At 41.0% G+C, this 14,477-nt stretch overlaps 2 protein-coding genes across 2 annotated transcripts in view; both read right to left on the bottom strand.

Annotated features, from left to right (window-relative positions):
• CPE (carboxypeptidase E) overlaps positions 1-14,477 on the bottom strand; it is a 144,459-nt gene that overhangs the window by 119,547 nt on the left and 10,435 nt on the right. The gene's annotated exons all lie outside the window — the stretch shown is intronic.
• LOC138422136 (sodium/potassium-transporting ATPase subunit beta-3) lies at positions 12,209-13,938 on the bottom strand. Its single transcript, XM_069556635.1, has one exon. The coding sequence runs from the start codon at positions 13,571-13,573 to the stop codon at positions 12,734-12,736; it is 840 nt and encodes a 279-aa protein (XP_069412736.1). The 5' UTR covers positions 13,574-13,938; the 3' UTR covers positions 12,209-12,733.

Raw genomic sequence — 14,477 nt, 5'->3', positions numbered from 1 at the left:
CCTTGCACCTGATTAGGTTCTGGGCTCCCACTCTCCTAATGCCCAACAGCTATGACTGTACACAGACCAAAAGAAGATTTAAGTAATTAACTGCATCATTCAGACCAAACACTTTCACCTGAAATAACATGGTCATCAAAAGGTAAGTTATTTACCCCAAATTAACTGAAACTACCTTGTCATTTCACTGTGTTATTAGCCCCCTTCCTGCTCATGAAAATACAACCTCTCATACAAACATCAGCCTGAAGATATAGGCATGTTTTTTGTTTGTCCATGTCCTGATTACAAATTACCAACAGAATTTTTATCATCTACTCATCTCGGTAGAGTTTCTCAAATGGTAAGAAACAAAACAGAAAATTTCAACTATATTTTATATTCTTAAATTCCTGCAATAATGAATTCCACTATTCCCTGAATAATAATTTAAGGACACACTTTACTCCAAGCATAGTTCTTATATATATTTATTCTTTTACTATAGGCTATTTGTTAGATATGCAACATAATATCAATAATTCTTACACCATTGTAATATGTTATAAAAGATTCACAAATATGGATATAAAGTTATTTTTATTTTTAATTGGACTATAATTGCTTTACAATGTTGTGTTAGTTTCTGCTGTACAACAATGTGAATCATCTATATGTATACATAAATCCCCTTCCTCTTAGGCCTCCCTTCCACCCTTCCCCATCCAACCCATCTAGGTCATCACAGAGAACTGAGCTTACTTCCCTGTGCTACACAACCGTTTTCCAATAGCTATCTAATGCCAAAAAGATAGCACTGTTGGTGGGAATGTAAATTGATGCAACCAGTATGAACAGAATAGATGTTCCTTAAAAAACTATAAATAAAACTACCATATGACCCAGAAATCCCACTACTGGGCATATACTCTGAGAAAAGCATAATGCAAAAAGACATATGTATCTGAATATTCACTGCAGCACTATTTACAACAGCCAGGACATGGAAGCAACTTAATCGTCCATCAACAGATGAATGAATAAAGAAGATGTGGTACAAATATACAATAGACTATTACTCAGCCATAAAAGGAACAAAATTGGGTTATTTGTAGTGATGTGGATGAACATAGAGTCTGTCATACAGAGTGAAGTAAGTCCGAAAGAGAAAAATAAATATCATCAGTTCAGTTCAGTTTAGTCACTCAGTCGTGTCCGACTCTTTGCGACCCCATGAATCGCAGCACGCCAGGCCTCCCTGTCCATCTCCAACTCCTGGAGTTTACTCAGACTCATATCCATCGAGTCGGTGATGCCATCCAACCATCTCATCCTCTGTTGCCCCCTTCTCCTCCTGCCCCCAATCCCCCCCAGCATCAGAGTCTTTTCCAATGAGTCAACTCTTCGCATGAGGTAGCCAAAGTATTGGAGTTTAGCTTTAGCATCGGTCCTTCCAATGAACACCCAGGACTGATCTTTAGGATGGACTGGTTGGATCCCCTTGCAGTCCATATTAATGCATATATATGAAATCTAGAAAAATGATACTGGAGATGCAGACATAGGGGATAGACTTATAGGCACCATGGGGGAAAGAGAAGGAGGGGCAAATTGAAATACTGGAAATAAAGGAACTCTCAAGAGTCTTCTCCAGTGCCACAATTTAAAAGCATCAATTCTTTGGCACTCAGCTTTCTTCACAGTCCAACTCTCACATCCATACATGACCACTGGAAAAACCATAGCCTTGACTAGACGGACATTTGTTGGCAAAGTAATGTCTCTGCTTTTCAATATGCTATCTAGGTTGGTCATAACTTTCCTTCCAAGGAGTAAGCATCTTTTAATTTCATGACTACAATCACCATCTGCAGTGATTTCGGAGCCCCAAAAAATAAAGTCTGACACTGTTTCCACTGTTTCCTCATCTATTTCCCATGAAGTGATCGGACCCAATGCCATGATCTTCATTTTCTGAATGCTGCTGTTGCTGCTGCTGCTGCTGCTAAGTCGCTTCAGTCGTGCCCGACTCTGTGCGACCCCATAGACAGCAGCCAACCAGGCTCCCTCGTCCCCGGGATTCTCCAGGCAAGAACACTGGAGTGGGTTGCCATTTCCTTTTCCAATGCATGAAAGTGAAAAGTGAAAGTAAAGTCACTCAGTCGTGTCCGACTCCTAGCGACCCCATGGACTGCAGCCCACCAGGCTCCTCCATCCATGGGATTTTCCAGGCAAGAGTACTCGAGTGGGGTGCCATTGCCTTCTCCTATTTTCTGAAAGTTGAGCTTTAAGCCAACTTTTTAACTCTCTTCTTTCCCTTTCATCAAGAGGCTTTTTAGTTCCTCTTTACTTTCTGCCATGAGGGTGGTGTCATCTGCATATCTGAGGTTATTGAGATTTCTCCCAGCAATCTTGATTCCAGCTTGTGCTTCTTCCAGTCCAGCATTTCTCATGATGTACTGTGCACTTAAGTTAAATAAGCAGGGTGACACTATACAGTATGCCAAAGTGATTTAACCTCAATCCTTTCTGGATTTCTTGCCTCTCAACATACTTTCCCACCGCCCATGTCCTATTATTCTACCTGGAAACACAGACCCATTTACAGATTATAGATCAGGAAACTGCACTAAAGAATTGAAAATTCACTGTTATATTACCGTACACACCAGCACAGACTGCAGTCCACATAAATAATTCATAACTCTTGGCATTGAAACATGTGTAATACCATATATGAAATGAATCACCAGTACAGGTTTGACGCATGATACTGGATGCCTGGGGCTGCTGCACTGAGACGACCCAGAGGGATGGTACAGGGAGGGAGGAGGGAGGGGGGTTCAGGATGGGGAACACGTGTATACCTGTGGTGGATTCATGTTGATGTATGGCAAAACCAATACAATATTGTAAAGTAATTAACCTCCAATTAAAATAAATAAATTCATATTTAAAAATAATAATAATGATTCATGACCCTTATTGGCCACAGAATAAATAGTTATATTTATCCCCCATCTGTATACATTGCTGTGGGGAATATTTTGACAATAATGCCCAACCTCCTATATCAGGAAATGGGTTCTAGCTTTCAAGGCTATATAATAAACTTGAGCACATTGTTTAAAAATCTCTCTGAAACAATTTATTCATTTTTAAAATGAGTATTCCTTTCAGCTAAGGGAAAAACCTATAATTCAGTGTTTCACAATTCTACGTAACATTAATGAAGATTGGGATTAACATAAGGAGTAATTAAAAATAAATTTAACCTAATCAAAAATGTATAATTATAAATTGTAAATAATAAATCTTAATAGTGAAATTTTCTCCCCAAAAGCATTCAACAAACTACAAAATCATATTTAAGTGTTAGAAAAGAGTAGCTAGATGATGTTCTAGAGAGGCTGCAGTACATGAAGAAAAACTGGGTTGCATCTTCCTTCAATAACTCAGACTATAGCACTTTTCTTGTTGTGGTTCTTATTTTGTTGTTAAATAGTTTGTGAAATGCATAAATGGGTTGTATGTACCTGCTGGAAACTGGCCTAATAAAACCAAAATTACTTGACATCTTTTTACTCTGTGCCTTTAAGAGAGTGTTCAGTAATAGCTACCTTGAGGGAAAATAATAGATACCTTGAGGGGCTTCCCTGGTGGCTCAGATGGTAAGGAATCTGCCTGCAATGCAGGAGACCCAGGTTTGATCCCTGGGTTGGGAAGATCCCCTGGAAATGGCAACCCTCTCTAGTATTCTTGCCTAGAGAATCCCATGGACAGGGGGGCCTGGCAGGCTACAGTCTGTGGGGTTGAAAAGAGGCAGACATAACTGAGCAACTAACCCTGAGGGGAAAGGAATTGTTTCTCTATCTTGAGGCAAAAGGAATCATGACCTACTACAATGTAATACATATCATATGCTTAATATAATTATACTTACATGATAACCATATCATTATACATATATATATATACATATCTGTTGTTGTTGTTCAGTCACCAAGTCATGTCTGACTCTTTGCGACCCCTTGGACTGCAAGGGATCCCTGTCCCTCACCATCTCCTGGAGTTTGCCCAAGATCATGTCTATTGAATCAATGATGTCATCCAACCACCGCATCCTCTGTTACCCTCTTCTCCTTCTGCCTTCAATCTTTCCCAGAATTAGAGTCTTTTTCAATGAGTTGGCTCTTCACATCAGGTGGGCAAAGCTTCAGTCATCGGTTGTTCCAACAAGTATTGGAACAGCTAAGGATTGATTTCCTCTAAAACTGACTGGCTTGATCTCCTTGCTGTCCAAGGTACTCTTAAGAGTCTTCTCCAACACCACAGTTCAAAAGCATCAATTCTTCAGTGCTCTGCCTTCCTTATGGTCTAGCTCTCACATGCATACGTGACTACTAGAAAGACCATAGCCTTGACTATATGACCTTTCTTGGCAAAGTGATGTCTTTGCTTTTTAATACACTGTCTAGGTTTGTCATAGCTTTCTTTCCAAGAAGCAATCATCTTCTAATTTCATGGCTGCAGTCAACATCTGTAGTGATTTTAGAGTTCAAGAAGAGGAAATCCGTCACTGTTTCCACCTTATCCCCTTCTATTTGCCATGGGTGTTCACTGGAAGGACTGATGCTAAAGCTGAAACTCCAATACTTTGGCTACCTCATGCGAAGAGCTGACTCCCTGGAAAAGACTCTGATGCTGGGAGGGATTGGAGGCAGGAGGAGAAGGGGACGACAGAGGATGAGATGGCTGGATGGCATCACTGAGTTGATGGACATGAGTCTGAGTGAACTCCAGGAGTTGGTGATCGACAGGGAGGCCTGGCGTGCTGAGATTCATGGGGTTGCAAAGAGTCGGACACGACTGAGCAACTGAACTGAACTGAACTGAATGGGACCAGATGCCATGATTTTAGTTTTTTTAAATATTGAGTTTCAAACCAACTGTTTCACTCTCCTCTTTCACCCTTATCCCTTTCATGAATCACTGCCTTGTCATGGTGAAGGGTTACATAACTCAATGAAGCTGTGAGCCATGCCATGCAGGGCTCCCCAAGACAGATAAGACATAGTTCAGACAAAATGTGATCCACTGGAGAAGGGAACGGCAAACCACTCTAGTATACTTGCCATGAGAACCCCATGAACTGTATAAAAAGGCAAAAAGATATATACGTATCTGTCCAAAGGACTCTCAAGAGTCTGCTCTAACACCATAGTTCAAAAGCATATATATATCATAACCTCCATCTCAAATAGTTTTACCCTCATGATGAGAGAAATCAACTCTAAAGGACAACATCCCAAAAACTATGTTATCTCTAACAAGGTGGAAATTTCAATTTAATGGAATGTGTCATTATTTCACAATAATGGAATATAATTATATGTCACAATGCTAACTGAATATAGCTATGACACCACCATTGGGATAGTGGAGAAAGAGACAAAAGATGCATCAATGATCTTATACTGGCACAGAATGAAGTCCTCTAATCTTCTTTCCAGATGTGATTCGTCCTTTAAGACCTGCTCAAATCCCCACCTCCTTCTGAACCCCTTCCTTTGATGATCTGTCAACTTTACCATAGAAATTGAATTATACCTTCATATTAAGTACCCTGTAAAACTGCTGTGTGCTGTTCCTTTTGTAAGTATCTCTTCAATGTTCAGAATGTCACTAAAACAGCAGGCACTTGGCTATTCTTGTGAAGTACATCACAGATACAAATATAATAGCACACACAGTAATGAAAGATGCGCTTCATTCTGCCCTGCGCTATTCAAGAGTTTGAGATGGTTTAAAAGCATTTCTATCTGGTATTTCCAAATGTCTAGTGAATGAATGCCTTCAGTTTTCTTGGTAATTTGTACAATTAGGGTGATTTATACCTGCAACATTAAGAAAACTAAGATCATGGCATCTGGTCCCATCACTTCATGGGAAATAGATGGGGAAACAGTGGAAACAGTGTCAGACTTTATTTTGAGGGGGTTCCAAAATCACTGCAGATGGTGACTGCAGCCATGAAATTGAAAGACGCTTACTCCTTGGAAGAAAAGTTATGAACAAACTAGATAGCATAATCAAAAGCAGAGAGACATTACTTTGCCAACAAATGTCCGTCTAGTCAAGGCTATGGTTTTTCCAGTGGTCATGTATGGATGTGAGAGTTGGACTGTGAAGAAAACTGAACGCCGAAGAATTGATGCTTTTGAATTGTAGTGTTGGAGAAGACTCTTGAGAGTCCCATGGACTGCAAGGAGATCCAACCAGTCCATTCTAAAGGAGATCAGGCCTGGGTGTTCATTGGAAGGACTGATGTTAAAGCTCAAACTCCAATACTTTGACCACCTCATGCAAAGAGTTGACTCATTAGAAAAGACTCTGATGCTGGGAGGGATTGAGGGCAAGAGGAAAAGGGGACGACAGAGGATGAGATGGCTGGATGGCATCATCACTGACTTGATGGACGTGAGTCTGAGTGAACTCCGGGAGTTGGTGATGGACAGGGAGGCCTGGCATGCTGCGATTCATGGGGTCACAAAGAGTCGGACATGACTGAGGGACTGAACTGAACTGAACTGATACCTGCAAGGTTAATATGATATAAAAATACTAAAGTGTTACTACCTTGTTCTGGAAACAGGACATCATGGAAAGTCTGGTATGAACTAGCTACAAAGGAAAGCCTTTTTGGCCTCTTCAAAATGCTGGTAAGGGTATGAATGTTTTACTTATGCTACTGTCTTTATAGAAGCTATAAACACATCATCTTTATTCTATAAATTTTGGGGGAAATACCATTCAGCCTCACCCTCTGTAGATTCATTTCAGAAACACGTTTTCATTCATTCCCTCTCCTTGTGCAAACATGGCATAGAATTACTGCAGCCAATGATTCAGCCTCAATGTTAGAAAAACAACAACAACAATACAAGTTTTAAAACTATTCAGGAAAAATGCTTGATGTTCCTGAAAGTTATGTGTTATTTTTAAAAATATACTTTTTGCAAACTAAAACAGAGTCCAAAGAGAAGGGAAAATATTTGTTAGAATAATACAAGGTGCCATCCAGCCATTTGAATCAACTATGAAAAGCACACCAAAAGATCTAGAAATAATGTAAAAGATGTCTCAGAAATATTAAAGACATTTATCACATATTTCATGGCTTTTATCATTAGTTCAAGACCTAGAGCTGTCCTCAACATACAGCACCTCATGTAGACACCAGAGTGAAATTAATTCTGTCAATGAGATTTCTCCAGGTCGTCCACAGGTAACAGTGAAGAATGACAAATTAGGCACTAAGTGGGTTTGAAAAGTACGTGAGAATGTGTAAAATACACATATGAACCAATTCCCCACGGATACTGAAGGATGACTGCACAGACTTAACAAAATGTGCAATATTTTAAGATTCAAACTGTTCCTTCTACAGCTGTTTAAAATAACTTCCTTAAAAACTGAACACCTGAAGTTACCTGTCTTTTTTACAGTGTAACTGTTCTTAATATATTCACTAAGATTTTTCAAAAGTAACAGCAATTTATGTGCCTTTTAACACGGAATTAAGATCATTGTGACAAGGTCTCTAAAAAACAAGACAGTCCACATTTCTAATTTTTCTCTTAAATACCTCTTTTCAACAACAGGCAAACCATCCTTGGATCTTTCAGTTCAGTTCAGTTCAGTTCAGTCGCTCAGTCGTGTCTGACTCTTTGCGACTCCATGAATTGCAGCAAGACAGGCTTCCCTGTCCATCACGATCTCCCTGAGTTCACTCGACTCACGTCCATTGAGTCCATGATGCCATCCAGCCATCTCATCCTCGGTCATCCCCTTCTCCGCCTGCCCCCAATCCCTCCCAGCATCAGGGTTTTTCCAATGAGTCAACACTTCACATGAGGTGGCCAAAGTACTGGAGCTTCAGCTTTAGCATCATTCCTTCCAAAGAAATCCCAGGATTGATCTTCAGAATGGACTGGATGAATCTCCTTGCAGTCCGAGGGACTCTCAAGAGTCTTCTCCAACACCACAGTTCAAAAGCATCAATACTTCGGCACTCAGCCTTCTTCACAATCCAACTCTCACATCCATAAATGACCACAGGAAAAACCATAGCCTTGACTAGATAGACCTTAGTTGGCAAAGTAATGTCTCTGCTTTTGAATATACTATCTAGGTTGGTCATAAGTTTTCTTCCAAGGAGTAAGCGTCTTTTAATTTCATGGTTGCAGTCACCATCTGCAGTGATTTTGGAGCCTAAAAAGATAAAGTCTGACATTGTTTCCACTGTTTCCCAATCTATTTCCCATGAAGTGATGGGACCGGATGCCATGATCTTCGTTTTCTGAATGTTGAGCTTTAAGCCAATTTTTTCGCTCTCTACTTTCACTTTCATCAAGAGGCTTTTTAGCTCCTCTTCATTTTCTGCCATAAGGGTGGTGTCATCTGCATATCTGAGGTTATTGATATTTCTCCCAGCAATCTTGATTCCAGCTTGTGTTTCTTCCAGTCCAGCGTTTCTCATGATGTACTCTGCATATAAGTTAAATAAGCAGAGTGAAAATATACGGCCTTGACGTACTCCTTTTCCTATTTGGAATCAGTCTGTTGTTCCACGTCCAGTTCTAACTGTTGCTTCCTGACCTGCATACAGATTTCTCAAGAGGCAGGCCAGGTGGTCTGGTATTCCCATCTATCAGAATTTTCCACAGTTTCTTGTGATCCTCACAGTCAAAGGCTTTGGCATAGTCAATAAAGCAGAAATCAATGTTTTTCTGGAACTCTCTTGCTTTTTCCATGATCCAGCAGATGTTGGCAATTTGATCTCTGGTTCCTCTGCCTTTTCTAAAACCAGCTTGAACATCAGGGAGTCCACGGTTCATGTATTGCTGAAGCCTGGCTTGGAGAATTTTGAGCATTACTTTACTAGCGTGTGAGATGTGTGCAATTGTGTGGTAGTTTGAGCATTCTTTGGCATTGCCTGTCTTTGGGATTGGAATGAAAACTGACCTTTTCCAGTCCTGTGGCCACTGTTGAGTTTTCCACATTTGCTGGCATATTGAGTGCAGCACTTTCATAGCATCATCTTTCAGGATTTGAAATAGCTCACCTGGAATTCCATCACCTCCACTAGCTTTGTTCGTAGTGATGCTTTCTAAGGCCCACTTGACTTCACATTCCAGGATGTCTGGCTCTAGATTAGTGATCACATCATCGTGATTATCTGGGTCGTGAAGATCTTTTTTGTACAGTTCTTCTGTGCATTCTTGCCACCTCTTCTTAATATCTTCGGCTTCTGTTAGGTCCACACCATTTCTATCCTTTATCGAGCCCATCTTTGCACGAAATGTTCCCTTGGTATCTCTAATTTTCTCAAAGAGATCTCTACTCTTTCCCATTCTGTTGTTTTCCTCTATTTCTTTGCATTGATCGCTGAGGAAGGCTTTCTTATCTCTTCTTGCTATTCTTTGGAACTCTGCATTCAGATGCTTATATATTTGCTTTTCTCCTTTGCTTTTCACCTCTCTTCTTTTCACAGCTATTTGTAAGGCCTCCCCAAACAGCCATTGTGCTTTTTTGCATTTCTTTTCCATGGGGATGGTCTTGATCCCTGTCTCCTGTACAATGTCACGAACTTCATTCCATAGTTCATCAGGCACTCTATCTATCAGATCTAGGCCCTTAAATCTATTTCTCACTTCCACTGTGTAATCATAAGGGATTTGATTTAGGTCATACCTGAATGGTCTAGAGGTTTTCCCTATTTTCTTCAATTTGAGTCTGAATTTGGTAATAAGGAGTTCATGATCTGAGCCACAGTCAGCTCCTGGTCTTGTTTTTGTTGACTCTATAGAGCTTCTCCATCTTTGGCTGCAAAGAATATAATCAATCTGCTTTCGGTGTTGACCATCTGGTGATGTCCATGTGTAGAGTCTTCTCTTGAGTTGTTGGAAGAGAGTGTTTGCTATGACCAGTGCATTTTCTTGGCAAAACTCTATTAGTCTTTGCCCTGCTTCATTCTGCATTCCAAGGCCAAATTTGCCTGTTACTCCAGGTGTTTCTTGACTTCCTACTTTTGCATTCCAGTGCCCTATAATGAAAAGGACATCTTTTTTGAGTGTTAGTTCTAAAAGTTCTTGTAGGTCTTCATAAATCCGTTCAACTTCAGCTTCTTCAGCGTTACTCGTTGGGGCATAGACTTGGATAACTGTGATATTGAATGGTTTGCCTTGGAAATGAACAGAGATCATTCTGTCGTTTCTGAGATTGCATCCAAGTACTGCATTTCGGACTCTTTTGTTGACCATGATGGCTACGCCATTTCTTCTGGGGGATTCCTGCCCGCAGTAGTAGATATAATTGTCATCTGAGTTAAATTCACCCATTCCAGTCCATTTTAGTTCAGTGATTCCTACAATGTCAACGTTCACCCTTGCCATCTCTTGTTTGACCACTTCCAATTTGCCTTGATTCATGGACCTGACATTCCAGGTTCCTATGCAATATTGCTCTTTACAGCATCAGATCTTGCATCTATCACCAGTCACATCCACAACTAGGTATTGTTTTTGCTTTGGATCTATCCCTTCATTCTTTCTAGAGTTATTTCTCCACTGATCTCCAGTAGCATATTGGGCACCTAATGACCTGGGGAGTTCCTCTTTCGGTATCCTATCATTTTGCCTTTTCCTACTGTTCATGGGGTTCTCAAGGCAAGAATACTGAAGTGGCTTGCCATTCCCTTCTCCAGTGGACCACATTCTGTCAGACATCTCCACCACGACCCACCCGTCTTGGGTTGCCCCACAGGCATGGCTCTTTAAGTCCCCATAAAGATAAATATTATCTAATTCCTCGCTTGTGATAGGTATGAAAAAGCTGTTTATTTAAGACCAAACTAGAGACTATTTATGGGGAGCCATGAAGTAAATGAGCCAGGACAACGTGGGTTTGTGCATGCTAGGTCGCTTCAGTTGTGTCCAACTGTGTGACCCTGTGGACTGCAGCCCATCAGGCCCCTCTGTCCCTGAGACTCTCCAGGCAAGAACACTGGAGTGGGTTTTCAGGCCCTCCCCCAGAAGGATCCTGACCCAGGGATCAAACCCAGGTCTCTCACATTTGCAGGCAGATTCTTTACCATCTGTGCCACCAAGGAAGTCCCACATTTATCAGAGGAAGCCTCTCAGATGACATCCAGATGATGACCCTTTCTTATTCTAATACCCACAGAAGAGGAGGAAGCAGAGGGTGAGGAGTAGAACAGGAAAGGCTACATCCATCTATTATGGTCTCCAAACTCATCTCAGAGGGTACTTAGGCAGAATCCTCATGAAAGGACAATGTGGCCAAATATTTGAAATCCTGGTGGAATATATGACCATATTTAAAGAGAAAAATAATAGCCCAAGAAAATTTTCGAGAAAAAAATTTTGAGAAATGATTTTTCATATAAGCCACTTAGATAAAAGAGAAAATTCTTTAATTTCTGATAAAAGCTACAGATAAAGTAAAAACAATTAAAATGAAGGCATTCTATAGATGCAAGTGAAATTTAAAATAATGCAAAATGACTGCCACACTCATGATTATCCCGCCGTCATCAAGACTTAGACAAAACCTACATGTCTATATGATATTTTAGTCTACGTGTCAATAAAGCATTAGTCACTGCTGCTAATGCTGATGCTAAGTCGCTTCAGTCGTGTCCGACTCTGTGCAACTCCGTAGACGGCAGCCCACCAGGCTCCCCCATCCCTGGGGTTCTCCAAGCAAGAACGCTGGAGTGGGTTGCCATTTCCTGTTCCAGTCCATGAAAGTGAAAGTGAAGTCGTTTAGTTGTGTCTGACTCTTCGCGACCCCATCCATGGGGTCCTCTGTCCATGGGATTTTCCAGGCAGGAGTACTGGAGTGGGGTGCCATTGCCTTCTCCGATTAGTCACTATACATCCATAAAATAGTTACATGAGAAGTATCCATATTTTGCATTGCATTAGCATCTTCCAAAAACTGAATTTGACTCTTGAGAGAATATATTTAACAAGCAGAATTGTCTCTGTATACTTCATGATATAGGTCCTGCTGATTTTGTAGAGTTAGTGCTGTTTCCCAAAGTAGGTTAACTTAATTTTCATGATACTGATTATGTGCCGAATATGGCCTAACATAATATACTGAGATCCACAGTGAATAAGACTGGTTTTCTCTAATAAAATTTTTATTTTTTATTTTTTATTTTTTTTTTTTTTCAAATCCACTTTTATTTTCCTTTTTCCTCCTCACATACAGAACTTTTCCACACACTCAATTTCTTGTAGCTATAAAGTCACTTGATGTTGGTCAGGTACCATTTTATCCCTTAAAACTTTGCTGGCATCAAAATATGACAGTTAACCAGTGTTAAATCTATAAAATATTTACATAGCACAGCACATTAAGCTTTAGACACTTGGCAATTAAACCACATAAAAATTGGACAAGACCCCCAACCTACATGTTCAGAATCAGGTGTTCACAGTCCCTATCTGTGTACATGGTTCAAAAGGCAGCAGAGGCAACAGGCAGTTACTCCGAAGGACATGGACCACTATTATCTGGAAGCACATTATGTTATCCCAGTGTCATGTACCACTCCACCTTTCTCCAAGGCGGTCTCATAATTCTGGAATGGCAGGTCCCGCTTATACAAAATGAAGACAGACAACACAACGTTTACTCTGTAGAGACATCCTAACTCCTACTATGCATGCATGGTGATCTTGAATGCAACGCGTCCTAAAAACTTGTCACGGTCATTCTGGGTTTTTAGGTTGGGTGATCCATCAATCTTGCACTCAACCATTACTTCTTTTACGTCACCATCACTACCAAAGCTGACCTGGACGGCAACTAGTGGCTGCAGGTAGCTCCCATGCAGTTTTTTCCCATAATATGGAAAATATTTTAAATCTATCGTTCCATTGGAAGGATAAGTTGATAGAAATGCTGTGCTTTCACTCTTTGCAATACAGTCTATCCTGGGTTCTCCTTGAGGCTTTAATCCAATTATTCTGTTCATTTTCACAAGAATACAAGGCTTTCCTTCTTGGTAGCCAAACGTGGGATCATCCACACCACTGCATGCTTCAAGTAAAGCAAGAGGAAACTGACACGCTGTGTATTCTGGACCCTTCTGCTCAAAAAAGGTTCCACTGGTACAATCTGTGAGATTCTTCTGTTCTTCTAAGCCATATGGCTTTAGAAATTTCTTAAGGTCATCAATGTACCCTTGATAGGATTCTAAATCAGACAGGCTGAATGAAAAATCCAACGCAGACACTGGTTTTGGAAAAACCATAAGTCCTGGACTAGGAATCTGGTCACGATATTTTGGAACCTCATCATTCAGAGTCTGAAGCATGGCCCACATTGTGAATGAAAAGAGTGCCGCCAGGAACCCATAAAAGACTAGGTAGAAGAGCAAGATCAAACCCCAGCTCTTGGCGGTGCGCCCCAGGAATTCTCCGGTTGTCCGGTTGTAGATGAAGAGCTTCCACTCGGCCAGGCTTTGGTTGAAGGACTTCTTGTCTGTCTTCGTCATGGTGTGTGTGCCGACGGCGAGAGGAGCGGCGGCCGCGGGGGTGGAAGCGGCGAGGAGCGCTGAGGCGCGTCCCGGCACGAGCGGGGAAGCTCGGCGGCGGCGGCAGGAAGCGGGACGGCAGAGGAAACCTTCTCGCTGCGGTGAGCGCTCAAGCAGACTGCGCTGCGCCGCGCCGAGCCGGGGCCGCCGCTCCGGCCGCGGGAGCCTGACGTCTCCCTAATAAAATTTTTAAAATTGTGCTGAACAACATCACAACTTGAGACAAATGGAGCTATTTCAATAGAACTATCATACTTTAAAAGCAGATGTCCAGTGCCACACCTAACACAAAAGGGCAAAAACCATTTTATTTTGTAAATGTCTAAGATTTCCAGTAGTTTCACTTGCAGATACTGTCTTTATATCCACTGCATTAAGAATAGTATAAGGAACTATTTGACCCTTGAATCTATGTGCAGAATACATTTTGCAGAATTAAGGGATGTGTCCACTAGTTATATACATGTGACATTGTACAGGAGACAGGGATCAAGACCATCCACATGGATAAGTAATGCAAAAAAAGCAAAATACTGTCTGGGGAGGCCTTAAAAATAGCTGTGGAAAGAAGAGAGGTGAAAAGCAAAGGAGAAAAGCAAAGATATAAGCATCTGAATGCAGAGTTCCAAGAACAGCAAGAAGAGATAAGAAAGCCTTCCTCAGCGATCAATGCAAAGAAATAGAGGAAAACAACAGAATGGGAAAGACTAGAGATCTCTATGAGAAAATTAGAGATACCAAGGGAACATTTCATGCAAAGATGGGCTCAATAAAGGACAGAAATGATCTGGACCTAACAGTAGCAGAAGATATTAAGAAGAGGTGGCAAGAATACACGGAAGAACTGTACAAAAAAGATCTTCAC

This window comes from Ovis canadensis, chromosome 17 (assembly GCF_042477335.2).
Source record: "Ovis canadensis isolate MfBH-ARS-UI-01 breed Bighorn chromosome 17, ARS-UI_OviCan_v2, whole genome shotgun sequence".
Classification (NCBI taxonomy): Eukaryota; Metazoa; Chordata; class Mammalia; order Artiodactyla; family Bovidae; genus Ovis; species Ovis canadensis.
The sequence above is the reverse complement of the archived record's forward strand: the minus strand, read 5'-3'. Positions and strand labels throughout refer to the sequence as shown.

Bases quoted from the DNA above. Each gene is read 5' to 3' on its own strand.
- LOC138422136 (XM_069556635.1), bottom strand. From the start codon at position 13,573: ATGACGAAGACAGACAAGAAGTCCTTCAACCAAAGCCTGGCCGAGTGG.